Here is a 27,963-nt window from a genome sequence, read left to right as displayed (position 1 = left end):
ATATTATTTTTAATTTTAATAAGAGTATCATTATAATGTTCTAAAATTTCCTTTTTTCTGATAAGCTCACATTGAAGTCATCACAAATGTTTATGGTCATGAGAAATATTTTCATAGAAGTTTTATTGAAGAGTCACAAAAGTTAAACTTGCTGTTATAAAACCAAACAGTCTGCAACAGAGGTTGACTATATATCCAAATGTAAATCAGAAACAGCTAGTTTAGCAGAAACTGTTTAATTGCAGCATTAGATTTCTCTTTAATTCTCCAATGATGGTGGACCTGCCACCATCTCCCATTGTATATATATATACATAAACAGTATATATATAATCATATAAAGCTTTATGCATTGTTTGTTTAATGAATCCCACAGATTGTTGGATGTCTGCAATATCACGGCAAAGCAGTGGGTGAGGGTCTTGAACAATCTTGTACCACCAAAGTTCCCTGACATAGGTTCATGGTAGACTAACTGAGATGTCTTCCATGTTTTGAAGATTGTTTCTGTAATTTATGACTTAAATGTACAGTGATAGAAAACATTGAACCAATTCAATTTATCATAACAAATAACACTTAATATGGTTAAATTGCACAATAAAATTCAAAGAGATGATTGGAATTCTGTTGGTTCAAATTCAATTTCAGGAAAGAAAGAAAAAAATAAAAATAAACAAGCTATTACAAGTAATTCGCTTTGCCTCAAAGTCAACTTTTTTTCGTCTGTAAAAAGGCACAGAGTCTGAAAGCTTTGTTCCACCTGGCTCTCCTCTTTTTGAGCCTTAAAATCTTGTGTCCAAAACACACCATGACACATGAGGTATGTAACAGTTGCACCTTTTCTACGTCACAAGTGATGAACACCTGGCAGATGTAGATGAATCTTTTTTGTCATATGAGGCTGTGCTGAGCTGAAGCAGAGTTAGACCTTTTCCTCTGGCAGTGTTTGACTAGCATGCCAGCTGCTAAGACCACAGAGCTGATCATGAAGGAAGTCCCACTGATGAAGAAGGTGGCTGTGTAGTTTCCTGTTTTATCTACAAACCAACCTGAAAACAGAGAAATGAGGAAGATGTGTTATACCTCAACGGAAAATCACTGCACCACAAGTCTGGTATCAATTTGTGAACACTTACCTCCTATTGGTGGGCTGACCAAGTATGGCGCAGCATGCAGGAAATAGACCACACCCAGTGCACAGGTCAGGTAGTTGGAGCCCACAACATCAGAGGTTACAACAGGGATGAGTGCTACATAGGCTCCATCAAAGTACCCATAGAGAATACAAAATGCGACCAGAAAGGAGAAGGAGTTAAAGAGGGGGAGGCACATACAGCAGAGGCCCTCCATGCCAATTGCCACCATGTAGGTCAGCATGCGATACTTCTTTAGATACCTGGAGGGAAGAAACTCTATTAGTATTGGGCTTTAATGAGACATTATATACCTCAATCTCCACTACTTACTTCCTGTCACTGATCCATCCGAAGGTGATGTTACCCACAATGCCACTGACTCCAAATATGGACATGAGGAAGGCAGCCTGCTGATACCCAACTCCCACACTGAGGGCATAGGGAACCAGGTAAACTACTGGAGTGCTGCAACCATAAGCAAGGAACAGGAGGGACACAGACAGAAACAAGAAGTCGGGTAACAGAAGAAATCCAAAGTCCTGAGTGGACTGAAGGCAGACAAAACGACCTTTGGAAGGAGTTTTTGTGTTCAGTAAAGCCTCAGTGGAAGGGCTAGAGTCACCCAAAACATGAGGGTCCAAGTTTTTTTTCTCTATAAGTCCCGAAACCTCTGTTTGTGGTTTAATATCAGCTGCCTTGTTCTTCATATTCATAAATTCCACCGTTTTAAAGTCATCAATTGTGCTGCCATTTTCTGGTCTGGACAGTTTGGTCTCCCCTAGGGTTGGCTCTTTTTGCGTGTCTTTGGTATCCAGCATTGTTGTTGTGCAGTCCTTTTCCAAGTTTGACTCATTTTTTCCCTGCAGCCTAAAGATGGAGTAAAGCAGGAGAAAAGATATTAAAGTGAAACAGATCATGAAACTGAAGCAGGTAAACCATGAAGCTAGTTATAGGGACTGTTAGATTAGCTTATCAAGCTTAGCTAAGCTTAGATTGGCTCAGAGTAATCTAACAATGTGCAGCGATCTTGTAACCTTTTATATTCTCACAAAGTATCCTATTGATGCTATTATAAACTAAAAGAATATTCAACTCAGTACTACAGTTGCATTGGAGCTGAGCATACCTTTTACCTCCTCTTGGTACCAGTGGCCTCATCAGGGCACCACAGACACACAGGTTTGAAACAAATCCTCCAAGGACAAGCAGAGCTCCTCTCCAGGAGTAAAGCTCAATAAGAAGCTGGACTGCCGGGGCCAAGACAAAAGTCCCGATGCCATTACCTGTAGATGAGGCGAAGCTGGGTTTGATGGGATGGAATGACGCATGGAGAGTAGAGGACAGGCACAGGTAGAGGAAAGTATAAAGCAGTCATGCAAGGAGAATTATGGAAGAGTGGGAAGAAGAAGATGGGAGGGTGAGGTATGAAGATAAGGTCGCTACCAGACAGGGCAATTCCATAGGCCAGAGCTTTCCTCTCCCTGAAGTACCCCCCAACCATTGCAACAGCTGGTGTGTAGCTGAGAGCAAAGCCAAGACCTGTAGAAGATGATAAAGGGACTTGGAGTCATGTTGCCAGATTACTTTGACACACCCAGCTATAAATGCATCATAAGTTAAGTTAGTCCAGCAAAGCATGTTTCAATCTTGCGAATGTGATTCACAACAATCAGAGATACACTTTAAAATTTACTCTAACAACACTGAGGCTTACTCAGTTCATCATTATGGAGCTAGCCTGTCACAGAGCTGTTGCAAGTTTCTGGTAAAGGAAAAATCTGATCTCTCTCTGTCCTCCATAGCCGTGTAGTATTTTATGTATTCATTAAATGTTATGTAAACCATAGCTTTGGTAAGTGTACCTGTGATGATGCCCATTGAGATGTAGAGATGCTCCAGACAGGATGCAAAGGAGCTGAGGACTAGACCGGTAGAGGACAGCAGACCTCCCAGGATCACTGTAGATCTGCAGGAAAGACGATTGCCAAGGAAACTCCCAAGAGGAGCTGGAAACACAGTGTGTGTGAGTAACTTTTATTGCATTGATTGACAAATGAACAGTTGACCATGAACCAAGCAAATAAAGCCTTTTAGAGCATCTTACCACAGAGCATGGTGGTGGAGTCAACCAGACTGTGGATCCAGGCGGTTGTTGAATAGTCTTTCCCAAAGTGAAGCTGGAACTCCACAAAGAACATGGAAACACATCTGGATTGAAGGACAGGGGAGTGTTGGAATTGATGTGTTTTCACATATAGATGACAAAATCTCATACAAATGATACTGATTTCACTTGTTGACTCGTTGACTATTCTCCCTGATGAGGAACGGAAGTTACATCTAAAATCTTATAGTCAAAACTTTCAGATTTGTTGTTAAATTGCCTCCACTGTTCAGACTTTCTTTTTCAGGAAGAGTCTTCTACCTGACACATTAACTTAAAAGTTTCTATTGAGCAATAAGAGGGAGAATAAAGGGTGCTATGAACGCCTCGAACAGATCTTCTTTTGGTTAATTTTTAAGAAAACACGTTTCTAAGACAGCAATAAACTGGTCAGACAAGCTCATGAAAGTCTGTCATATTTTGTTTATAACACTCAGAAATATATGTATCACATTTAGAGAGTCAGCATTTTAGAGTGAGACAGAGATTAAGACTTGACTGTGATTGTTAGGTCAAAATGACCCTGCATCTCAATTCAAAGCAGTCATCATAAAATTATGTTCCCCACTGTCAGGCGACTTAGATCATAAAACCTACCCGTAGGAAACACCATCATATCAGAAGTGAAAAGTTGATTAAGGAGTTTATCAGTTTATGGCAGTCTTTAAAATCCGACAATCGGAAAGCTCTGTCCTCCCCGACCTCATTTTTATGACTTTGATTATGTATTATGTAACCAACAAGAAGTTACTCCACCGTTTCATGGCATCCGAGCAGAGAAAACATTTCAGGTAAATTATTTCTTCCTTACCGATACTGTACCTCAACCTGAGGATTGGCTGATACTAAAAGCATATATATGATCATATATCACTCAACATTTATTCCTGGCATTTTTGACAAACATTAAAAGAACTTCTTCCAATCAGTTAGAGTCAAAGCATGCAGTCATAGGGACATTCAGCAGCATTCAGGAAGAAAACAACTCCTATTTCATCAGTTAAAATGAGATGGTTATTTTTCTACTGAATCCAATGTGGTGCCATGTGCAAATGTTGTGCTTTTAATGCTCTTTCTATGTTCTCATACTTTGTACAAGCTCAGATCTTCTTCTCGAGGAGAGACCAAGATCATCACTTCCATAAAACTTACAGATCCTCCAAACCAAGATTTCCCCAGAAAGTGGAAAATAAAACATCACTAAGTATACTTACACCTAGTTCAGCTTAATTTCTGTGATTAATAGACCTTCATTCTGATTACTTGAGGTTTCACTGAAGTTTACCTATCAGGGGGGGCAATCGAAGTCTAGTCAGTGATGCTACTGCCTTATTCTCCAACTTGAAAATGCCAGGAAAGTTCAACAATTACACACATCCTCAAACAAACTTATACATTCACCTGGTCACTGCCCGGATGCAGATAGTGGCAAGAAAACATCCAGCCACAATCATCCAACCCCAGCCTCCTTCTGGTGGGGTTGTGACCTCCAACACCTTCCTGCCTCTTTCCAGCTTCTCCTTGCTGACCGCCATCACTCAAGCCAATAAGAAGGCAGATTGACATCAGCTGCCAGGGGTCACTCCCCTCCTCAATGTTTCTCTTTGGCTGTAAATGTAAGGCACAATTTCAATTATTGGTATTTAGCTGTGGAAAACAAAGTAATTCACTATAAAACTCAGTGGGAGGCTTACTCATACAAACAGACAAAACCTCAACAGGCAGAAAATAAGCCGTGAATGTGAGCACCAGGGGTGGGGTTTTACTGACAAGTCATATTGACAAGTATTACCACTACTTTTAAATCAGCAGTATATGGAGAATTATTTCTTCACTTCTCAATTGAAAACACTTGCTCTTAAACAGAGCCAGTGAATGTAAACTGATATTGTTTTGGATAATGTAGTTCTTTGATCCAGTACTTAGTGCAGTTACACTTACATATAGCGTTTTTTTCTTTTGAATGAAGCATTTAATGTGTAAAATGGTCCTGTGAGCAGAAGATGAAAGCATGTAATCAGCTCACCAGAAGCAACAAAACACTGAAACTTGTCTGTATTTGAACACTCCCATACAAGGAGTACACAGCCTCTCCTGGCCATATTTGTAACTTTAAGCATTTGGAATAAAGTATCCATTAATTTGAAGCTGGTCACACTAGATGATACAAGAGGACCTTTTTATCTTCATCTTTGCGTCCTGTGTGTGTTTCAAGTTACAAATAGTTATCCACCTTCTCTGTGGGAAGTTTTGGTGTTTGAGATACTAACAAGAGACCCTGCTTGTTTGCATTTAATTATCACACCTGGAGGCTAAGCTCCACACTCTCAGTCCATCCTTTTAATGTATTTGAAATACCTCCAGATGCAAACCAGCAGCCGTGAAGCAGTCTGTGTTTCCATTTGAAAAGAACATGCCTGCGACACCAGCTGGGCTGCTTTGCATCTCAGCCACTTGGTCTGACTAGAACCGTTAAAGATACCCAATCAGACTGAGGGAATCTGAATGAACAAGCTGAGTATTGTCATGTGTGTTTGTGTGTGACAGTGTGATGATAAGAAGGGCAGAGCGACATGAAAGAAAACTTTAACTCAGGGAAAAAAAGCAGTAAAAGAAACACTGATGTGTTATAGAAACTGCTCTTGCTGTGCCATCTGATGCTCGGAGAAGTTCTATTAACAAGTTGAAAAGTTTGCATGTGTGTCTTTATGTTGACTGACATCAAGTCACAAATGACGCTGCAAAGTAAACTGGCAATGAGGAATAAAAGCACAATGATTCACTGGAAAAAGCTGTTCCCCACAAGCAATCAAGGCATGTTATTAATAGCTAGAGTTTCAGGGAAAGTTTGTCACCAGTAAAGCATAAAAAAGTTGATTAATAAATGAAGACAGAGGGGACGCCAACATTAATTAACACTGGAGAGGTGGACAGAGAAAAATTAAGTACTCCTAACCCAATTTTTTGTTTTTAAAGGAAAAACATAGAAAGTCTTACTTCAGCTTCCAGTCCGTCTCAGCTCCTCCATGTAATCGCTCAGCTGTGTGGCAGAAGCACTAACAGTCAAACACTAAAATGTTAAGACAGTTCCTGCAGCCTGTCCTGCAGACACCTTGGAGGAACTGCATCTCAAGTGAGCTGCAAACTGAAGATAAGAGGGGGAGAGGAAAGGGAGGAGGGACAAAGGTGCTCCACAGGTGTGTGTCCCCCCCCTCTCTCTCTCTCTCTCTCTCTCTCTCTCTCTCTCTCTCTGTTTCTACCCTTTTTTACTGTTGCATAATGATGGTGGTTATAGTCTGGTACAGACAGACTGTACGTAACAGGATTTTAAAACTATTTAATCTCCTGTGATAAAGATAAGGTTATTGAACAACTTTCAAATCCCCCCCGACCCCAAGTCTTGGGTGTTTCTGGAGGATTTGTGGAGTCAATGTTTTTTTGTTTTAAATGATTATGTTTCCTGCCATACTGGTATAATGTTTACATTTTTTCAAAAAGGCAGTAGTTTCTTATATGGGTAGGATCAAAATAACTGAATAAGACTAAAAACCTTTACACCTACATTGTTGTACTTAAACCTTGAGTTGGTTTAAAGAACATATAATTCTCCCCTTGAATTTGAAAGTAAACTAAGAGTAATTTACCATAGTATTTATCATAGTATTTATCCCTTGGTACTTCAGACTTTCTGACTGACACACTCATGGTGCACTTTACTTAACAGATAGCTGAATTACCTTGAGGGGCTAATCTACATCTTGATACCAGACTTAAGTTAATATTAAGCTGGCTATGAAACTAAAAGTTAATACAAGCGCTCAAGGCGGAATTAATGTTTGTCCTGAGAATAAAAATCTGATTATCCTTTCTTCATCTCTTGTTGCAGTTTAGTTCAAAGTATTTTAGCCTACAAGCTAATGGACGTTAGCTGTGGATAGCTTGTTTCAGCTAAGTAACTAGCTTAAATGGCTTCAGCCTTGGTGCAGTATTTACTGATATATTCATGTGCTTAAGGATTCATCAAACATCCCTGATCATAATTTGTGTTTCTGTCACATACATTTACCCAGCTTTGGTAAAAATACAAATTCTATTTAAATTCTATGTAGTAAAAATTTAAGGCACATGTATCTAGCTTTCTGTAATTATGTTTTATGTCACTTCCTTACTAAACATTTTTTACATCGCTGTGGTTTTCAAATGGACCTCAATGCGATGTCTTAATGTGATTCATGTCTGACATAAAGCCCTAACTGGACATTTAATTTGTTAAATTCTAACCTGTAATATTTAGTTCTTTTCATTATCACAATATAATAACGTTTTCTTGTGATCATGGATAATTTTCAGGCAATATAGAAAACAAAACAATTGGCTATCACTGTGATAGGCCAGACCACTACATGCAGTCTTGTGGGTGTCTACACGAAGCATTAATACAATCCACACAACTTCATGTGCCTTCCTTTTTCACTCTTTCCTCTATCTTTTTTTTTCTGGCTTACTCCCTGTGATTTTTCAGATCCTTGTCTTTTTCCTCTGTCTCAACGTCTTACAGGTGTGTCTTTCCCAATATGTGATTAAAGAAACATTCAGATAACATATCTCATCCAGTTTTAGTTTAATTCCTTTTTGAAAAAAAAATCTCTTCACTTCAGTACATACAGATTGCACAAGGCAGGGAGACATTTTTTTATTTAACCTTTTTTTCTTTTAAGTCTTTCTGTTTTAAAACCAGGTTTAAAAGCAGTAGCAGCAGCAGAACTGACGCCAACAACCAGCACAGGGCTTCCCAAAACTATCACATCTGACTCTGGATCACAAAGGAGCCAATGTGAACAACCAGCACAGTAATCCTGCAGACAAAAAGCACCTGGACTGTGGCCATCAAGAGCATTAACACAGTGTAAACACTTCCAAGTGAAGAAAATAGTATATTTTAACATCACCATATTTCCCACTTAGTTCTTATCACCATGCAATGCCAGTATGACTTGTTTAGTTCTTAATCAATGTCAAATGAACCAGAATGTGATTTTAAATCTTAGGAAAGTAACATTAAATGTTAAGTTATTGATTTGTAGGTTTAATACATGTAGGCTTACAATGATGCCAAAAAGATTACAAAAAAAATCACATCTAGTCCCTCAGAGGAAACATTGTTAGTCATACACAACAATCAAGCTAAATCTGACTCCTAAAAGTATTAGCTTACGTTATCTATAACCACTCTAGGATGTTGGTAAAGGTGATAAGGCTGCAAGGGAAAGCGTCTTCTGTCTGCGTAGGGATTTGTAAATGAAGTGCCGAGTCATGTTTGGGAAACCCGGCCCTGAACAGTTGAAAGAACTTTATCAACAGACAGATTGCTGGTGTAGAATATATCATATTATTATTATTATTTACAAAATCTCTGTACAATCAAATACACAAGGAGAAAAAGGTCTGTCCTGCGAGTCAAGCATACCAGAAGACAGTTTTAAGGCTGGATGTGTCATGCAACAGGATGCTGGACCAGATTAAGAACCTTCAAGGAAATCCTGAAAAGTTCTGCAAAACTTTAAAGAGCAAAAGGTCAGGTGGTCATGTGACTGGTATACAACATGTTATTATTGTCGCAAAGCTCCAGACTATTTATAACTGCAACTTTAAAAAGCTCTTCTTTGTAGGTGTCATGACTTAATGGTGCCACAGTATACAGACTGAAAATAAATGCTTGATACGCTCATTTTGGTGCATAATTTGGCCTAAAACATTCAGTTGCAAGCATCCACCTTTAATAGAGTAAGTAAATCAGCAGGACAAACATCTGGAGGAGAAACTCTCTCCATCAAGATTCAAACAGGATAACTTAGAGGGAAAAACTCACAGGGTTGCATATTCTTTTCAAAAACATTTACAAACAAGTTAAACTCTGGGAGCTGTAGAGAAGAAGTGAGTTTGTAGACAAAGAGATCCATGGATGAGTTACTGCATAGCCAGTTGGTTAGAGTTCATTGTGAATGACAGAACACTTGCTGTCCAGTCCAAACTTTACAGAGGAACAGATACTGATTAAAGTACAGACGATCCCAGTGGGGCAGGGGCCTAAAACTGCATCAACCAATGAAGTGACCAAATCCAGTCGTTATACTGACTTTGTGTTACAGCTAAAGAAAGTGTGTGTGAAACACTTTCTAAAGGACAGATGGTCACAAAAAGGTCAGATTTTATGAGTGTAGTGAAAAACACTGATGATGCAGAAGTTACATCACTAAGGTCCAAAATACAACAAGTATTTATACTTATTATTTCCCCATAAACTCACTAGTTTATGTGAACATTATGGTATAATCTGCAAATCTACAGTCCACAGATTATACAGAAACACTTTACAACACGTCACCTGTATTTTGAACAGACCATGTATGTCTTCATACATCTGTTTCCAAAGGAAATAAAGCACTGACACCAGGACTGAAGAATTTGATTATCAGTTGGACAATGGTAAAACTAACCTCTATGAATAAATGCCACTATTGTCTGAGTGTTGACCTGTTCTAAAATAAGGTTTTGGTGATAGTGATGACAGATTTTTAAGGTTAAACTTGCAGTGAGACTCTGATCCCTGTCGTTAAGTGCTGCACATCTTCTTCAGCCTGACAGAGCGTTAATGCAGGGAATTACATTTTTGCAAACAATCACACTGGTTCTTTTGTGCCAACCAAAAACAACCAAAACAATAAAATAAATTCTATACAACAATATTTTCAAGATCACATAAGAGATAAACTCACTTAGTACTACTGGCCACAAAACAATAAAACAACCAAAAGGACATCAGAGTTTTATGAAACTGTTCCCAAACCAAACAAACGAAAACAAAAAAAAAAGAACAAACCTGGAAAACTCTACTTTTCCAAATTCCAGTTCCCATTATTATTTTTTTTATGATCTGTAATACCCAAAGAAGGCTGTTGCTGCAAGAGTTGTGGGGTTCTTTTGTATTGCTCACACACATGGGACTATCAGTTGAGTTGTGAATACTGAAAAAACCCATAAATGTATGTTCACTGCAGACAAAAAAAAAAAAACACAAAAAAAAAGAAAACATCTGTGTGCACAATGTTACAAAAACACTGAGGCAAAGGTGAGCAGGTGAGAGATGATATCACACAGGAGACTGAAGGGCACAAACACGGTGAAACCAGGCGAACACAAAGAAAAAGGCAACTGATGGGGGTTTAAGATGAGTGGCACCTGACAACTGGAGGCCACCTTAACCATCCAAACATAAGTTGGAAAAAGGCAAATTAAAAGAATAGAAAAAAAAAGCACTCCAAACAATCATTTGCAATGTCCTCAAAGGTGAAAGAAGGTGGATTTAACTCACTGAGGATTCATTGTTGTTAAAGAAAACAGTGGCAAACTCCACAACATGCATACAGTACTTTGCCAGTTTTACTCTTAACACCGGCGCAAGTCTTTGCATTGGGATTATTGAAGCTGATGGAGAGTGAATGAAGTCTGTTACACTCAATGTGTAAACAATAGAAAAATACTAGCGTCTTTAGTAACACTATGCTTAAAAATATGATTTGGCTACTATGTTACTCTGTGACTTATGAACTGGTATTGTTATTTGTTAGTCTTTAGAACAATGTGGTCATAATCCCATCTCCTATGTACCTTTATACAGATTAACTGGATAAAAGAAGAACTACATAGCTGAAAACATGTTAATTATCAGGGTAGTAATCCATGGGTCAGCTAGACAGAGAAGAGGGGGTTCTGTCAAAAAGAAGTTGAGAAGGGTTGTATAACATTCAACTATATGATAGCTGTTTACCTTGTTGTTATTATTATTATTATACTGTAAGTACTGTCAAAAAATACTTGTATATGCGGCTCAGAAACACACACAAAAAAAAAACTGACATGAAAAAATTGCAAGATGAAGGTGAATGACATAAAATAGGAAATGGGAAAGGGTGTTGAAGGCATGTAGACAGTGGTGCAGTGGACAGTTGAGAGACTTAACTGTCTATACAGTTCAGTGCTTTGACATTACTCTGAGATGAAAGGCTATAAAGGTCCAGGCAGAAAGGGGGGGGTGGGGTGGGGGCACAACTGTCGTAGTGTAATCGTCATATAATGCAATAACTGTAACTGCAGGATGAGGTTTGAATTTTAAGCTTTCAATTCTAAAGTCCCTTGATTAATGCATCAGTTTAGATTCTCAAAAACTGTCAGATGGAATAAATTCTACATGAGTTTTGCCAATCTGAACATTTTGTGGCCTGTTGAATTAAAAAAAAGTGTCTAAAGCAAGACTTAGACTACTTAAATGGAGGCAGAAACCTGTAAAGTGGGTTGTATGCGCTCGCTGCTTTGTCTTCATCTGCTTCCGATCACCTGCTATTCAGAGACTAGACCAGGGGCTATATTGCTCCCTCTGGCACATAGTAATTTTAGTAACAAGATTAATAACCGCGATTAATAATAACCTCAATGAACCATCTTGGTCCCTGATGCCCCAAAATGGTTACATCAGTCTTCTACATTTACACCGACAGCAGGGGTACTCAACCTTTCTACTCTGCCATGATTTACATTGTCTGAAAGCTCACACAGCGACATCCAAACAAAGCAGCAGGGTGACAGTGGAGCACGAGGTTGAAGAAAAAGGCGTCCGCTCTGTTGAAGTGTAATTCAGCTGAATACTTACAGATAAGAAAGGGTGAGAGTACAGTCACAGAAATCACAGGCCAGCAATGAGCAATGTGGACGAAGCAGCAGTAGTGCTCTCTGTAGGAAGACTTGGTCATCTAACACTAAAATCAGCAGGTTAGCTTGATGTGCATATTCGGGCAATATGGTGTCGTTAATATTGTTTGGATGTAGGCAAACGGAGGCGTGACAAACGAAAGCAAAAGGCCATGTGCAGTGGAGCAAGAAAAAGAAGCGAAAGGGATTTTTTTAGGAGGCATGGGATGCAGGATTTGGCTTTAGTGCAATCCGCAAAGACTGTAGCTTTTTAGGGCAACTTTTTGTGCAACAAAATGCCTCCTTAACCGAAACTATTCCCACAACTGTTCTCCTACTGCAGCGTGGAGCTCAGTGACCATTAATAGTAGTCCTGGTTAAAGTGGTAGATTAGTTACGACCCCTATGTGCAGACCATCCTGCCTTGTTGTACAAATAGTCGTCCAGGCATGACAGCCTCCATAATGCTACAGTAGCTATTCACACAAACACACACGGTAACAAAAAACGAACAGTAAAATCCTCTGCTTCCTGACACCAGCCTGATTACAGGAGTCCACAGAGGGCAATTACAGGAAACCATAAATTAAAGATTACAATATTAAACCTCTATAATAGGGGGGAACTCTGGGAAATTTAGGAGATGAATGTTAGAGGTTATTTCTATTTACAAGAGTTAAATTATTAAAATGGCTTTTCTCAGTTTCTGTGTCTGTCTCTAAGTGTTCCTTTTAGCGGCCCGGTGTGAAGTGGACCTTTCAGCAGCGGCAAAAGTGGCTGACGTCACAGCATTGCGAGTTGATGACATCACAGCGTACAGGGGGTTGGATGACATCGTTGTGTAGAGAGCTGATGTCATGCCGTGACCACGTTCACGGGTCTTCTGTTGTCTTGAGCAGCTCCATCAGTGCCCCAACAGCCCCAAAATAACCCTAATGGAAGACAAACGTACTTTATATGTTAGCCTGTTGAGTGAATGAAGGTTTCAGAAATCCAAACTTAAGACTTCTTAGAGGTTTTTAGGAGGTAAGAGTTTCCTCTTCTCACCTCGTGTTCCAGGAAGAGGGCCCTCAGTTGTCCTTTAGACCAGAAGTCCATGGCATAGGCTAGCAGCTTTGTGGATACAGTGTTGATGCGAAGAAAGTTCCCAACAAACACCACACGCTCAATTTTCTGAGAAGAAGAGAGGGACATGAAAGAAGTCAGATAAAATAAGTTGCATTGTGTGTGTTATGTGATGCAAAAAAAATGAAAGAATAACATGCTTTAAGGGGGGCTAGGGGGCTCAGCTAAGAGTAACAGATTTACACTGTACACACATTCTTACTGAAATAGACTAACATAGAAATATTCTTGTCTATTAATATAACTGTCTGTTGAATAATTCTCTGTGTAAAGACAAAAAAATGAACATAAATCTTAATGTGATTCCAAATTTTTCTCCCCACATGCCTTTTCCTTCTTTACCAACATTTCTGAGAGAGATATAGAGCAACCCCTGATAGTTATAAGAAGAGAAAAAATAATAGAAAAGGTTAAAAAAAAGTGAAATTTGGCTCCACAAACATTTTACAACACTGGTGAGATGTTTTCTATAAAACAAATATTGTAAATACCTCCTTACAGAATTATCTAGTGATGCTTTTATCTCATCTTAAGCATATATTGAATTAAACATTATATGTTAACTAGGTCTTAAATGAACAAGTTTTTACTGGATGTCTTTTTTATGTGATACAGATCAGTAGCTGGGGGTAAAATACAACACCTTATTACCACCACATGATGGTGCTAGAGAGCTGATCAACTGTTTGCCACTAGGCTGCCAGAGGCCTACACTACAAAGCCAGTTCAAAATAATCCAGGTATCTTTTGATTATCTATTGGTGTAAGCAACATTTCATGTCTGAGCAATCACAGACATGAACAGTCTGACGTGTTATCTGAAACTGATGGTATGCTAAGATTTATGCTTGTAGACAGTTTTAGACCTGATGACACCAAACAAAGCCTATTTATGATGTTCAGATAGCACAATCCATAACTTTCAGTCATACTTTTCATATGTAAAATTATACAGGGGGTGCCGGTTTAGCCATGTGATTCACCCCATGTAAAGAAGTTAAAGTCCTCAAGCATGGGGCTTGAGTTCATTCCAACCTGTGGCCCCTTTCCCCCATGTCACTCCTCACCCTCTCCTGCTTCTGCTCTGAATGAAAAAAAGGCAAAAAAGCCAAAAATATAACTTGCAAATCAAATGTTGACATTCCTGTTGGACTCTGGCTCTCTGAAGTTAATAAATGTGTTCCGCTAGAGAAGATAACTTGAGAAATAGGAGTAAAACATTTTATAAGATATGGCAACCCTATCTGGACTACATGGAAAACCTGCTATCTCACACGATGGACTGTGCCGCTGTATAACAAAATTGTATAGAGAATGTCTTGAATATCACCTTTGAGATGAAGATTCATTTTTGTCTTTCGTCTATTTTTGTAAAAAAAAAATCTTAATTATTAATTACTATTAATATGTTTTGTTTTTCTATTTTTTATCGTTATTTTGGAACTTCCTACTGTCTGTATTTATTCTGTAATATTAACTCTTCTTATACAGTAGGCTTTCCTCAAACTGATTTCTTAGCCTGAACATAATCTGCCAAAGAACAGGTCAGGTATAAAGCATAAGGTTATCTATCCCAGTAAGAAGAGAACCTCCTTTGCAGTAATGAAAACCTGGTGTCAACCCTGAAGTTACCTTGATAACCACAAATACTACTTCTTAGTATACCCCCTGATCTGCTATGAACTGGCCTTATGTGTGTATGAAGCATATGGTGTCATCACCTTATTTGCCTTTATTTCTGGCATACTGCCATATTGATATTTGTTATGCAGCTAATTTTTTTAACGTTTTAATAATAACTACATCCTTTGCTGTTCTTCTCACTAGTCAAAGCTGTTTGACAAGTGCAACAGAAAATGATTTATGTCTTTTATCTTGTTACATATCTATCGCCCTTACTGCAGGTGGGGAAACTTCAGCCACACTAACACATTTCTCCTTATTTGCTGATATCTCACCAAAATCTGAAAAACTGTCAGAATTGCAATGAAGCAAGAAAGTCTTCTAAAACTGAAAAATGCTGTTCTAAATATTGTGTAAAAAAACAAAAATGTCTAATTTACTCTTGTGTAATTTCCCTCTAAAATATCATCATGGAAATTTGTAAGCGGAGAGGAGTAATGCTGTAAATAACAATGACACGAGGAGCTTTAAATTTGCATGATTAATCTTATAAAGCACATCCTGTTTAACATTTGAGGAGAAAATAACCATGTTAAAAAAGAGGAGTCTACTCCTATGATTAAATAAATCATATTTGGCTTAAGAAACAGGCAAACTTGTTGACAAGTGAATTTAGGATAGCATATAGTCAACTGAGAAAGTATTACACAACAGCTCAAAACACGAGTCGTAGTTCTTTACTATGAAGATGATTGTTAGAGTCTGAGGTTATCTTCATACTGTAAACTCCATTATGCAACTTGATAACTCTCAGTGTGATCTTAGAACCAGGTGAGAGTGTGTTTGATTTTTAGGTGTGTTTGTGTTGTGGCTGGATTAGATCAGGACACTTATGTTTACAAAGGGAGCAAATATGGGATTTATGCAGTTTTCAGGGTTAAGTACCACGATCCTGATAGAGGTCTGACCCTGTAAATTTGTTTGATTACCCAGTGATGACTCTTATAAACTTAATGATCTCTAAATTGAAAGGTCAAAACATGTTTTCATTTTCCAAAAAAGCAGGTAAGTTATGTCGGGTCAAATAGTCTTTGAGTTTTTAGTTCTGCTTTTGATCTGTTAAACCATTAAAAGGAAACACTTCCTTAAATAGCATCCAAGATATTACAACCAGGCTGACTGAAGAATTCTACTCAGAAACAGATTAATATCAGCCCTCAACCCTTCTTTTGGTGAATATGTGCACACGTTAGCTGCAGCTCTGTGTGCAGTGATAGCCCTGTACAATGCTGCTTGATCGCCATGCCACAAGGCAACACTGTAAAGAAGCCCACGGCACACAGAAACACTCCAGACTGATCATACGACAAAAGTCGCCAAAAGAAGGAAGACATTGGAGGAGAAGAAAGGTTTGAAGAAAGCCCTGAACAAAAAGAGGAATCAGATGAGGGTCAACATTAGAGAGACATTTGTGTGAATGTAAGGGGCGAAACAACAACGCAGAGGATGCCATAACAGGAACCTAGAGGAAAAAGGGCCATCCACACCGAGAACCATGACTCCAATGATAACTATAGTCATAAAAATCTGGTATCATTTAGCTCAGTAAACAGATGATTAGCAGTGACAATAGATGGTAACCTTGCCCAAAAAATGTGTGTGGTGCATCATTTGGTGGGAGGGGCTAAGTGAAGTGATTTAAGGTAGCAGAGGGAGCAGCGGAATGTTTTCTTCATTGGGGGGTTCATGTTCATGTCACTTTAAGTATGTTACTGAATCAGGTCACTGAGAAACAGCATCACTTGGGTTTGGTATAAACAAAATATTCATATTATGTTTAAAACAGCAGACCAGGAAACTGTGTTTGTATGTTTCTGTGTGTACCTCATTGACAGCACACATCCGTGCTATGGATCCTATGTTGTTAGTTATAGTGACCAGTGTGGCTCTGGCCAGGTCCTCCTTGCTGATGCTGTCTCGCTTCTCTTTGCTCATCATGTGACCGAAACTGAAGAAAAAGGTATAAGAAAAAAAAGTAAAGCAACAACAATGACAACAAAATCACAACAGAATGTTGTATGTAAACAAATGCACACATGTAGACAGTGTCCTCTTGGGCGCTACAGGGGTTCAGTGAACTTTTATCAAATTAAAGGGAAAAAAGATAAGAGCAAACAGACCACAACTTGCACCTCCGATAATGTCACAGTAACCCTCAGAACAACAGCAAACAAGTGCTGGTTGTCAATAAATGTGGATCAATGTGTTTTCTTTCAGCACATGACAGAATGAAACACCATAACAAGGAAATGGTGTTCATCAACTTCTGACTGTATGAGATCCTGTCTGTGAGGTTGAACCTTGAACGCAGGGCTTCAGGTTTACAGTATACACTGTAAACCCAGATTAGCCATTAAAGGTCCATGCAAGCGCGTGAGTACAAGTGTGAACTTTACGCCTAGACATTCAGCTGTTATGTCATAAAAGTATTATCTTGTACATGTGTTTTGTGTTTCTATTGTGACTGTGTGTAAGCGTGCAGCAGTAACAACACTTTCATTCAGTTATCCTGCATTTTCATGCACACAATAATTCAGGCTGTTTGTGCAATGTTATTATGTATCTTCAGTTCACCCATGTCATCAATAGCATGGCTCAACTGTGGTGAACTCCAGGGGACAAAATCCTCGTTACACATACCTGGATGCCACAGCTGAGCCCTGCAGGCCAAAGCGTTCGTAGTCTCCCCCGTAGATGTCTTTCACCAGTTTGTCAACGTTGGTAGAGTCGCCCTTACTGGCCATTTCCAATGCCTCCTCAAACGTCTCGCAGCCTGTCAGCAGACAGCAAAGGCCCAGGAATGTACCACCTCCCAGACTGAAAGACAGTGAGAGAGAGGATGATGCCAAGGAGAAGTTGAGTGGGACAAAAGATGATGGGCAGAAGAGAGGAGGTGGACAGGATTGTGAAATGAGGTGATGTGAAGAGTTAAAATGGTCACACAAATGTTAAGGGTGAACTCATAATCTCTCTGCATACAGATTAGTTAAAAGATTTGTATAGGCTTCAGATTATAAATCAAACATACAGAAAGGTGTGAGTTGAATTATAATGTTAAAGGATTAAACAGTAACACAAGATAAGTAGAGTGCATGAGAAGGATGCAAGGTATTTAAACTCTACAAAAAGATTCAAAACCCACGCAAGAGACCACACACACCGTTAACACCTGACACATCCACCTCCTTAACTTGACCTTACACCCACAGCATCTAAGTTTGGTTAACTCATGTTTTCCTCTTCCAAGAGCAGTCTGGTAGATGGAAATGTAAGCCGTCCATTTGCACATGCAAGAATGCAAACAGAACCATGCACAGGCTCAACAAGTTCCATGTGTGACGTTAAGTTGGACAACAGGGAGGTGTCTTCAATCTTTAATTAACTCATGATTTAGATGTAAAGAAAAATCTCAGGGACATTCTTTGTTTGAGTCTCTTTTGTATTTATCTCATTGCGTCCTATGGTTGCATAACTAGAGCAAAAAGGTACATAAAGTGAGCTGAGATAAAGACTGGCTCGAATCCAAACATCTGATTCTGGCTTATCTGGTAGATCTACAGCAGCTATAAAAAGTATTTAGCCACCTTCAACTTTTGCACATATTCTTTCATGCCAAACAACATCGAGTTAAATTAAGGCTGAAGGTGAACAAACATTTTCAGCCTTTTAACTTTCTTAATGTTAAACTCTCTTTGACCAAATATTAATGCAAACAGTTTTATGCAAAACAGCTATTCCCTTCTTTTCATAAGATGCTTTTTTTGACCTTAACAAGTCTAATTTTAATCTTTGAGTTGATGTTGAGGGTTCTGCAGATAATGAGCCAGTGGAATGGATCATCACTGATCAGCATATAATTATTATGTTTTGCTTGTGCAGATTGACAGCCATATAAGTGGATGTGAAAACTTACAAGAGCAGTCAAACCGGATTAAACTAAAAAGAGTTTTTGAATAAATGATGTGTCAATCAAGACCTGATGCACATCATTTAATAATAGGTAAGAAACCCCTCCTTCACCTTAAAACCATGATGCCCTGCGGTGAAAAGACTGACATATAAATATAACACCGAGTTAAAGAAAACAATCTCAGTGAAGAATTATGTTCTGCACATTGATGAACAATATTTTACTAATTTCCGCAATTTTTTCTAGATTTCTGCCCACTCAGATCCCCTGTTGCACTTTATGGGTCACCATACTTTTTTAGACCTTCACATTCTTTCCTGTAATTTCTTTGTGAATGTAATTAACCTTGGACTGTGAGCTATAGAACTATTTTTAGCACACTATTCCCTGGTTTGTCAGTCACCTTGCAGCTCTACTCTCACAACTTTGTTGGCTGCTGTTAATTTTAAATTTGTTTTGGGCCTTTAACAGCCTAAATGATGATGATTAACCTATAATCTATTTTCAACTTACTTCTTAAGATGACCTTTCTTTTTAGTGAATTTGGCCCACATGGTTGTTGTCTTTGTTCTTTAGGACCAAGATGTCCTTCCTCCTTACCTGGTCCCTGTCACGCGTTTGTAGTTGTTCTCAGAGTACACTGCCAGTATGGAGACCCCAGAGCCTATGTTGACCAGCAGCATGGGGAAGGGGTTGTCCAGGGTGCACGGCTTCTTCACGCAGCTCTGAGTGTCTGAAGGATTCTGGAAGTAGTAGCACTCTGGGTGTCCGTTGAAGCTCACTCTGTCGACGAACAGCAGGCCGCGGATCAGGCAGTCCAGCTCATCCAGCTTCAGCAGCTCCAGGTCGGCCATCTGCAGAAAAAGCAGGGATTAAATGACTGAGAGGACTCTGTTTTAGCTGCTGAGGACTTTCACAAGGGTTTTAAGAATTCAAGGTGATTAGAAGTAAAACATTGTCACATTCATTAGAAGCATTAATTTGTCCGTTTTATGAAGATAAAATGACTTTTGGAAGCACTTAAAGATTCGTGCGGACAAGCTTTAAAAGCTCAGCGCATATACTGCAGTGATAAGATAGAGCTCATTGATTGTACTGCACTGCAGAGGGTCAATGAACTCAGGTAAATGGGCACTGAGGCTGACTGATAGAATTTTTTTCACAGAGCCTAGTTAGGGTGATAAGTAATAATTTAGTCTTTACAATTAACATATATGCCTTTTAATCATTTTAGTAATATAAAACAGTGTGAAATGCCTGTGTCACTGCTTTCAGGTGACATATTTTTTGTAAAACCAACATTTCAAAAGTCAGTGATATTTAATATGATATAATAGATTTCAGCAGCTGTGGGGTTTTGGTATATTTGCTTTATGACTTACAGAGTATTTTATTCATTTAGCCAATAGCAATTAATTATGAAACTTTAGAGGGACATTAGGGCATATTTCAATATGAATAAGTAAGGGATAATGCAAAGTGAGCAGGTGGTCACACCCTGAAAGGTGTTTGTATGAACTGTAGCTCGTATGGCCAAATATCTCTCAAAGTTTTGGTCGCCATTGCCAGTTGCTGATCAATCAAGACAAATTAAATTCTAGAGATTTTTTAGCTTCCTCATAGTTTTTTTGTAATCAATGACACAACAACCTCAATATCTAAGCTTTCCACCCTGTGACAGTGAAGGAAAGTTGCTACAGAATAAACTCACTGTTCTGAATTCGTTTTCAAACTTATATGCGCCCCCTCCGGTGGCACAGAGTGTAGTGTGCAGGCTGGAGAAGTTTTTGTCCCGACCCATCTGGATAAAACGAGGCATGGCCTGTGTTGGGAAGCGGATGAAGTGCAGGTTCCCTGTCCTGCCGCACATGGTAAGGTTCCTTAGCTCCAGGTGGACGTCACGGACACCTGTTTTACCTTTGAGAAGAAGTGTGAAGAATTGTGAAGAATTAAGGATATTTGGTTTGCGGTGCTGCTGTTCAGATTCAGAACTCAAGAGGTAAGAGGACCAATAATAATAAATAATAATAATAATACTTTATTTATATAGCACTTTTCAATACAAGTAACAAAGTGCTTTACAGTGGGCAATAAAAACGAGAAGTGCAAAGCAAAATGAAGCAATTAAAAATAAAATGAAATAAAAGCTTAAAAACCCTTCAAACTTATAAAACAGACCCTTAAAATCAGAGCTAAAAATAAATAAAATCACACAATAAAAGCTTTCCTGTAAAAGTGTGTCTTGAGTAATCACATAAAACAAGGGACTGACTCTGCAAGTCAAAGCTGAAGTCATAACCTGCAACTCTGAAAAAAACACCTTATCAATCTTATGTAATGCATGAGCAGGACAGGCCATAAAATAGATCCTGGTATCTGCCCCTCATCTGCCCCTCTCTGTTACAACATATCAACATATGTATGTTCGTGTGTGTGTGTGTGTGTGTGTGTGTGAGTGTGTGTGTGTGTGTGTGAGTGTGAGTGTGAGTGTGTGTGGACATACCATAGGCAACGTTTGATGTGAGGTAGCGGCGGATTGACTTGAGGTTTTCCACTTCTTCCTGTTCTTCCTCTGCAGTAATGTCGACTGGCTCAAAGTACACCAACTTCACCAAAGTGCCTCCAATGTCCATACCAAACCAGGGGAAGGCTGGAGAGGGGAATAAGTACAATTATAAGTCTTTAATGTATATTTCTGTTAGTACAAAAGCCCCAAAAAATCAAGAACTTTAAACATGGCTTTTAAGTTGCCAAAATGGTCATGTTTTCAAACTTAGACCCAGGTCAGGTCAACAGAAATTAATTTACAGACCGTCATTTTAAACCTTTTGAGACGTACCTGAGCTTACAACTTTAACTGTATCATATTACATAACCCTGTTTTGATGAAGCTGTCCACTGAAGATGCATCATGAATCTTAAATAATACACATAGTGTGTGCATGTGAGTCTTATGTTAGTGCCCACATGTACCAGGATGCAATTCTTACACGTATAAAGCTAGCTGTGCTTCCATTTCTAGATTTATAAATGAGCATCAAAAACAGCTCAATACAGTATCTGAGCTAGCATAAACTCTGTTTAATGTATGTCTGTTTATTGACCTCCCACAGTCATTTGCACTTATATTTTGGGAAGCTATTTTCTTCATTTGTTTTGTAGTTAGTTGTTAGTTGTTCTTTTGGGGCCATCGGCTGTGCTGAATGCAGTGAACACTGATTTCGCAGCTGAGTCATGCTGTGCCCTGAAGACACAGAGAACATCTGCAACAACAGCAGGTAGTGTCTACACCGTATGCCTAATTTTGATAGAGATAAATGCTAAATCTGACAAACAATCCCTTATATGAAACTCATGGAAGTGCAGTACACACTGGATTAGAGCTGAGTGTATTTGTTTCTAAGGTTGGACAGAATAATAACTTAATGCAACTGTTTTTACATCATAAATAATATATTCAGAAAATGACTGACAACCTGACTTCCCTTGATAACACGTTGGTGATTTAAAGATCCAACCTCTGTGACGTACATGTTCAGCAGATCTATGTTCTGCATGAAACTCCTGCATCAGAGTGGTAATAGTGGCACACATAACTTGCTGCACAGAAGATTGGAGGGAGGAAATAGTTGAGAAGAACATTGGGTTCTGCACAAAAAAAAAATCTTTCAGCCCAACCAGCTACAGGGAAGAAAAAAAAAAGACTGCTCCACAAGAGCCACTGTCGCCATGGAAACAGACAACCCCCCTCCTCTCTCTCCATCATCTCTGCCTCTCACACACTCCTCAGCCTCCTATTTTCTCTTCCACTCAGTGTTTCCTCTCCATCTCTCTGCATCTATCACATTCTCATACACACCATCCATCTTTCTTTCTCCTTCAGTCTCTATCTCCGCCTCTCTGTCGACACCAACCACATCACCCTCTGCCTTTTGGTTTCTTCCCCTCACCAATGTTACTTCTCCTTTGTTGATCCCTCGGTTCCTATTTTTCTTTTCTCCTTGTCTCACATCCTCTTCCTTTTCTTGTCTCTCCATCAAATGTATTCAATTTGAGTAAGATTTTCTGGCATGAATGGGTGAACTGATACTGGTAAACAGTTATACAGCGCTGTAAAAAGCTACAAAATAATAAGATGTACAGCTTTTGGTCATTTAAGTATATTGGCATGATGATTAGCTATAAATTAATTAATCTTGATCTTTTTAGGGAGCCCTTTTAACATCTGGCAAGGGACTACGGATGTAAACAAGCCTTTTGGCTAATTCTGGCATATTTACAGAAGTGCTATATAATATGCATGGTCCTTTTAAATAAATAAATTAATAAATAAATAAAATTGCGATAATACAGTAATATTTTATATATAAAATAATAGAAAATTTTAACCAGAACCAGAAAATTTGACCACATCTCTCCTGTCTTGGCTTCCTTGCACTGGCTCCCTGTATGTTTTAGAATTGATTTTAAGATTTTACTGATTACCTTTAAGCTTTACATGGACTTGCTACGAGCTCCATAGCAAACCTTTTTCATACCCTACGAGCCGACGCGTGCACTGAGATCCTTGGGCAGAGGTTTACTGTGCATTCCTAACAACACAAAATGAAAACAAAAGGGGACAGAGCGTTCGCAGTGAGGGGTCCGACACTCTGGAACCATCTGCCCGAGGAGATCAGGTCTGCTGAATCAGTGAGCTCTTTTAAATCTCTTCTGAAAACATACTTTTATCGCAGAGCCTTCCAGGATTTTATCTGAATTTTATTTGACTTTATTTTATTTTAACCGTCTTAAGAAATATATTTTTAAATAATAGTATTCTTTAGAGTTCTTTTAGGGGAATTTTATGTCTTTTCAAATGTGTTTTATTTCTTTATCTTGACTTGTGTGTTTTATGAACTGCCTGTTTTATTTTGCTGCCCATGTAAAGCACTTTGTAACTTGTTTTTTGAAAAGTGCCCTACAAATAAAATTATTATTATTGTAGACATCTCAAATTCTACTGCATTCGTTGTTATTATTTGCTATTACTTTCTCTTTTTTTGCACTGTTGTTAATTAAGAAAATACTTTTAACTGACGGTCATAAAAAATGTAAGAAATCTCAAAGGCTTTAAGTTACTGAAGTTTTTTAAACAAACATAAAAACAATAATCTTAAAGATGATCCTGTCAATGTGCACCAGTTAGCCTAGCAGTTTAAGAGCATGCCGCATATGCAGAGACAATAGTCCTTGTTGCACTGGTAGCTGGTTTGTCTAACAGCCACGATCCTTCGCTGCATGTCGTTATCCACTCTCTACTCCCCACATTTCCTGTCTCTCTTCAGCTAGCCTTTCTGATCAAGGCAAAAATGCCCCAAAAAGTACTTCAAATAGATGATCCATTCAAATACAGCTGATTGTAGTTGATCAGTGAGCTGCCAAAATAAAGAGAAAAATGAAATATTTGCGGTCATCCAATAAACACTGACTGTTTAGTTAGTTTTATTAGACAATCATACATTTGTTTGTCTCAAAATGGTTGTAAAATGCTAAAGATGCCAACAAACATGTTGAATGCAATTTCACCATCACTAAATTAGACTGTTTGGGTACTGACTGAGTAACCAAATAACTGAAGAAATAAACATATCTATTTTCATCACACATATGAAAATTTGTTTTGTCATTCATCATTGCCATCTGCATTGATTGGCATCTCTTTGCATTGGCAGTTCACCAAATACCTATGAACTGGTTCAGCAGATAGAAGAAGCTTGGGGCACACTGTCTTCAAACATTTGCTTGACTGTCAGACATTCTTCTGTGATGATGAGTTTAAGAAGGACAAGTCACAGGGCGCTTCTCCATGTTCTTTACGTCTTCAAATGTTATCAAAGAACATTGACTGTGTGTGTGTGTGTGTGTGTGTGTGTGTGTGTGTGTGTGTGTGTGTGTGTGTGTGTGTGTGTGTGTGTGTGTGTGTTCGTGTGTGTGTGTGTGTGTGTGTGTGTGTGTGTGTGTGTGTGTGTGTGTGTGTGTGTGTGTTTTGGAACAATTTTAACCTTGTGTGACGGTCTCATGCACTAAAATGTTGTTGTTCCTCAAGTCACTGTGAAACCCTGCTGCTGTTGTGAGAAGCAGCAGGGTATAACAAAGAATAGTTTGTATCTAAGTACAGCTGGGTTTAAAGCTATCCTAGTGTGTAAGGCACTGCAGAGTATTTTACAAGTTAACATTTATCATCTTAAGAAACTGATCGTGTGGGTAACAAAAAATCAGTAAAAGAAACACCTTAAGCTGGTTGCATCAGTATGAAAAAGATCTAAAGATTGAATCACAAGACTACAACATTAAACAGGCATGTGTTTGGGGTATAGGTATTAATTTAAGAGTAAGCAATTCAAGATCTTAACTTTTGAATGGTCCTTTAGCTCTCTGGATGTCTTTCCAAATGCTTTATGAACACTGATTTAACGTCCATTTATACATTTAACTTAAAAACTATGATGTGGGTACATTTGAATAAACTTGCACCTGATACAAAAACTGAATAGTGGAGCAACTCAGAAGTGTTGAAATTTGTAAAGAAATAGAAGCCAAAATGTTCTCAGCTTTGTTTGAACATGTGAAGTACCTGCCCTCTACACCATCAACTGGTCATGTCCTTGATTCGTTGGATATATTCATGAAAAGTGCTGAAACTAGAGAAAAGGGACAGTCTGAGTTTTGTAATAGTGAGGTGTTTTTTTCAAACTTTTCTTCTGCCCAATTATCCAAACTGAATAAAGAAAATGAGTTTTGTTCCATTTAACCAGATAAGCATCATTCTGAGGTCATTGAGAGTGTCGTTCTTGTCCTCCCTGGCAGGTTCAACACTGTTAAAAATTGAACTTCAGAATTAGGCAGCAAACTAGAGCGGTCTGCATGTGACTGGTGACAGTGTAACCTATGCTTGTCCTTTCTGCACCTTTAGCTTTGCCATGGCATGTCGATCAGGAGATGTGACTGTTTCACAACAGACAGAGGGAACAGAACGATTCTGTCTGGCCTGTCGAGGCAAAGTCCACTTTCAGATTTGAGCCACCAAATGTGTGTGTGGAATCACGAGTGAACCACACATGAACATTTATGAAATGTTTTAATCACTTCTGATGGGATTTTTTTTAAATTCTATCATACAGACTAGTTCAAAACATCTCAAAAACATTCAGTCAAGTGTTTTTGTTCCTCAAGATGCTAATTTCTGGTCAAAATTGTGCAAGAGTCTGTGGTGTGTTGAACAGTGTGATATGTTTGGGTGTATTTTACACTTTGGCGTTCACACATCTAGTACCACGTAATAGAAACCAACTGTATGGCAGCCAGCATCACTTCTGCTCTTGCTACTGTTGCTACAAATATTGCTACTAATTATTATACAGCGATTGGTAACTTGGCACAGAAGTCACCTATCACCTCCTTTAATGTTTTGGATGACTTTTGGTAGCAATACCCTCTCACCTACTGACCAGCTTCAATCTCAGTAAACATGAGCTGAGAGGCAAAGATCTGGATGATAACAGGTTGAATAAACTACTCTGAATTTGTTTTTTGTCGCTAACATAACTTTGGAAACCTTTGATAACACCTTGAATCTGTTGAGTGTCATTCTATGGTCAGTTTCAACCAAACTTGTGACACTTTGTGAATCTTTTAGAATAGATTTTAAGATTTTGTATTTGTTTTTACATCTCTAAATGGTCTTGGCCCTTCTTATTTATCAGATTTGCTTTTATCATATGAGCCAGTGAGAGCCCTCAGGTCTTCAGGTAGTGGACTTTTAATTGTACAAACAGTCAGAACAAAGGCTCACGGTGAGGCATCTTTTTATTATCACGGCCCACACCTGTGGAACAACCTACCTGAAGATCTGAGGGGTGAACCGAGCATCAACATTTTTAAAAGCAAATTCAATATATTTAGTCTTGCTTTTAACTAAGTTTCATTCTTTACAGTTTTATTTATTTATTTATTTATTTATCTATTTATTTATTTATTTATTATCTGTTCAAAATGTTGTCATTTTTATTCAATTTTATTTATTTATCTATTTATTTATTTTAAGTATAGCATCTTATTTTCTTTTAATGGTTTAATTTTTTAGTGTTTTATTATCTTAGAAATGTATTTTACTTTGGTGATTTTAATTTCCAGTGTTGAGTTTTAACATCTTATTTTACCTCCAGCGTTTCCTCATTAAGATATCATGAGAGTGTTTCCTCAGTTCGTTCAGCAACTGCTTTTTTATTTTAAACTATTTCTTTTATTTTTATTGTTTTTATTACTATCTTTGCATATAGGCTATTGTATTCTTAACCTTAGGATTGTGAGGTGGGTTTGGGGTCGGGGCTGGGGGTGGGATCTTTTTCTTAATTTATTCTAGTTTAGTTTGTTTTTCATGTACAGCACTTTGTGTTACAATGTCATTGTAAGAAAAGTGCTTTATAAATAAAGTCTGATTGATTGATTGACATGTGACAACTAGAGGATCCTTTTTAATGTGTATTACATTGCCTTTACTTGTTTGCTTCCCTCTAAACAAGTGAATAGGAAGGTCAGCTAATGTTTCCTTGTGGTCCTAATGAGCAAAGATTTCACACAAGCACCAAAGCAAAGGTTGAACAGGAACACTGTGGAAACAGAAATATGATCTTCTGTGACTTAATCAGGGGTGTTGCTGGGAGTGACAGTCAGAGGCTTTCCAAGGTACATGACAGTGTGTGCCTCAAGAGACATCACATTTTCCTTCATAACCACACACACGCACGGACGCACGCACACACACACACAAATGAAATGGCCATAGCAATAACAAACCTAATTATCTTGTCTACAGTACCACAAATAATGACATGTTCAAATATTTTGAGTGGCTAGGTGACATTTCTATGTGCTAGCACCAACCTGGGACCTACTTTTTAAACATACATGAACCAAGAATCTGCTAACTTTCCCCTCCTGGAATCAGACATTGTCTTGTCATGGCTCATTCAGGCATTGTTATTAGTCTTCTTGACAAACACAAATGCTTGGCTATAACCTGGCAGTAAACAATGTCAAGAAACATCCCACACTCACTGATGTGACATTTCATGATGGAAATGTATCCTACTTCATCAAAACATAAACCCAGAACTATAATGGCACAAGTGCTTCAGCTATTCTTGCTACTGTTT

General features: G+C 38.4%; 2 protein-coding genes across 5 annotated transcripts in view; both read right to left on the bottom strand.

Moving 5' to 3' along the window:
- Positions 1–106: 106 nt before the first annotated feature.
- LOC117811736 (monocarboxylate transporter 12-B-like) lies at positions 107–6,450 on the bottom strand. The gene is made up of 9 exons (XM_034682172.1): positions 6,301–6,450; positions 4,705–4,911; positions 3,244–3,347; positions 3,002–3,145; positions 2,583–2,678; positions 2,266–2,422; positions 1,470–2,006; positions 1,140–1,399; positions 107–1,052 (listed from the first exon to the last, which is right to left on the bottom strand). Exons 2-9 carry the CDS (start codon positions 4,836–4,838, stop codon positions 895–897), a joined length of 1,590 nt encoding a protein of 529 aa, XP_034538063.1. The 5' UTR covers positions 4,839–4,911; positions 6,301–6,450; the 3' UTR covers positions 107–894.
- Positions 6,451–7,907: 1,457 nt separating this feature from the next.
- The window catches only part of pank1a (pantothenate kinase 1a), a 38,696-nt gene continuing 18,640 nt past the window's right edge, over positions 7,908–27,963 (bottom strand). For all 4 annotated transcript variants that reach the window (XM_034681339.1, XM_034681336.1, XM_034681338.1 and 1 more), the window contains 7 exons: positions 21,270–21,416; positions 20,478–20,683; positions 19,367–19,620; positions 17,497–17,673; positions 16,681–16,804; positions 13,096–13,221; positions 7,908–12,980 (listed from right to left, as the gene is read on the bottom strand). In XM_034681339.1, the coding sequence (XP_034537230.1) occupies positions 12,921–12,980; positions 13,096–13,221; positions 16,681–16,804; positions 17,497–17,673; positions 19,367–19,620; positions 20,478–20,683; positions 21,270–21,399 (1,077 nt within the window). In that variant the 5' untranslated portion in view covers positions 21,400–21,416 and the 3' untranslated portion in view covers positions 7,908–12,920. The remainder of the gene's footprint in view (positions 12,981–13,095; positions 13,222–16,680; positions 16,805–17,496; positions 17,674–19,366; positions 19,621–20,477; positions 20,684–21,269; positions 21,417–27,963) is intronic.

The sequence above is a fragment of the Notolabrus celidotus genome, chromosome 4 (assembly GCF_009762535.1).
Source record: "Notolabrus celidotus isolate fNotCel1 chromosome 4, fNotCel1.pri, whole genome shotgun sequence".
In the NCBI taxonomy this organism is placed as follows: domain Eukaryota; kingdom Metazoa; phylum Chordata; class Actinopteri; order Labriformes; family Labridae; genus Notolabrus; species Notolabrus celidotus.
The sequence above is the reverse complement of the archived record's forward strand: the minus strand, read 5'-3'. Positions and strand labels throughout refer to the sequence as shown.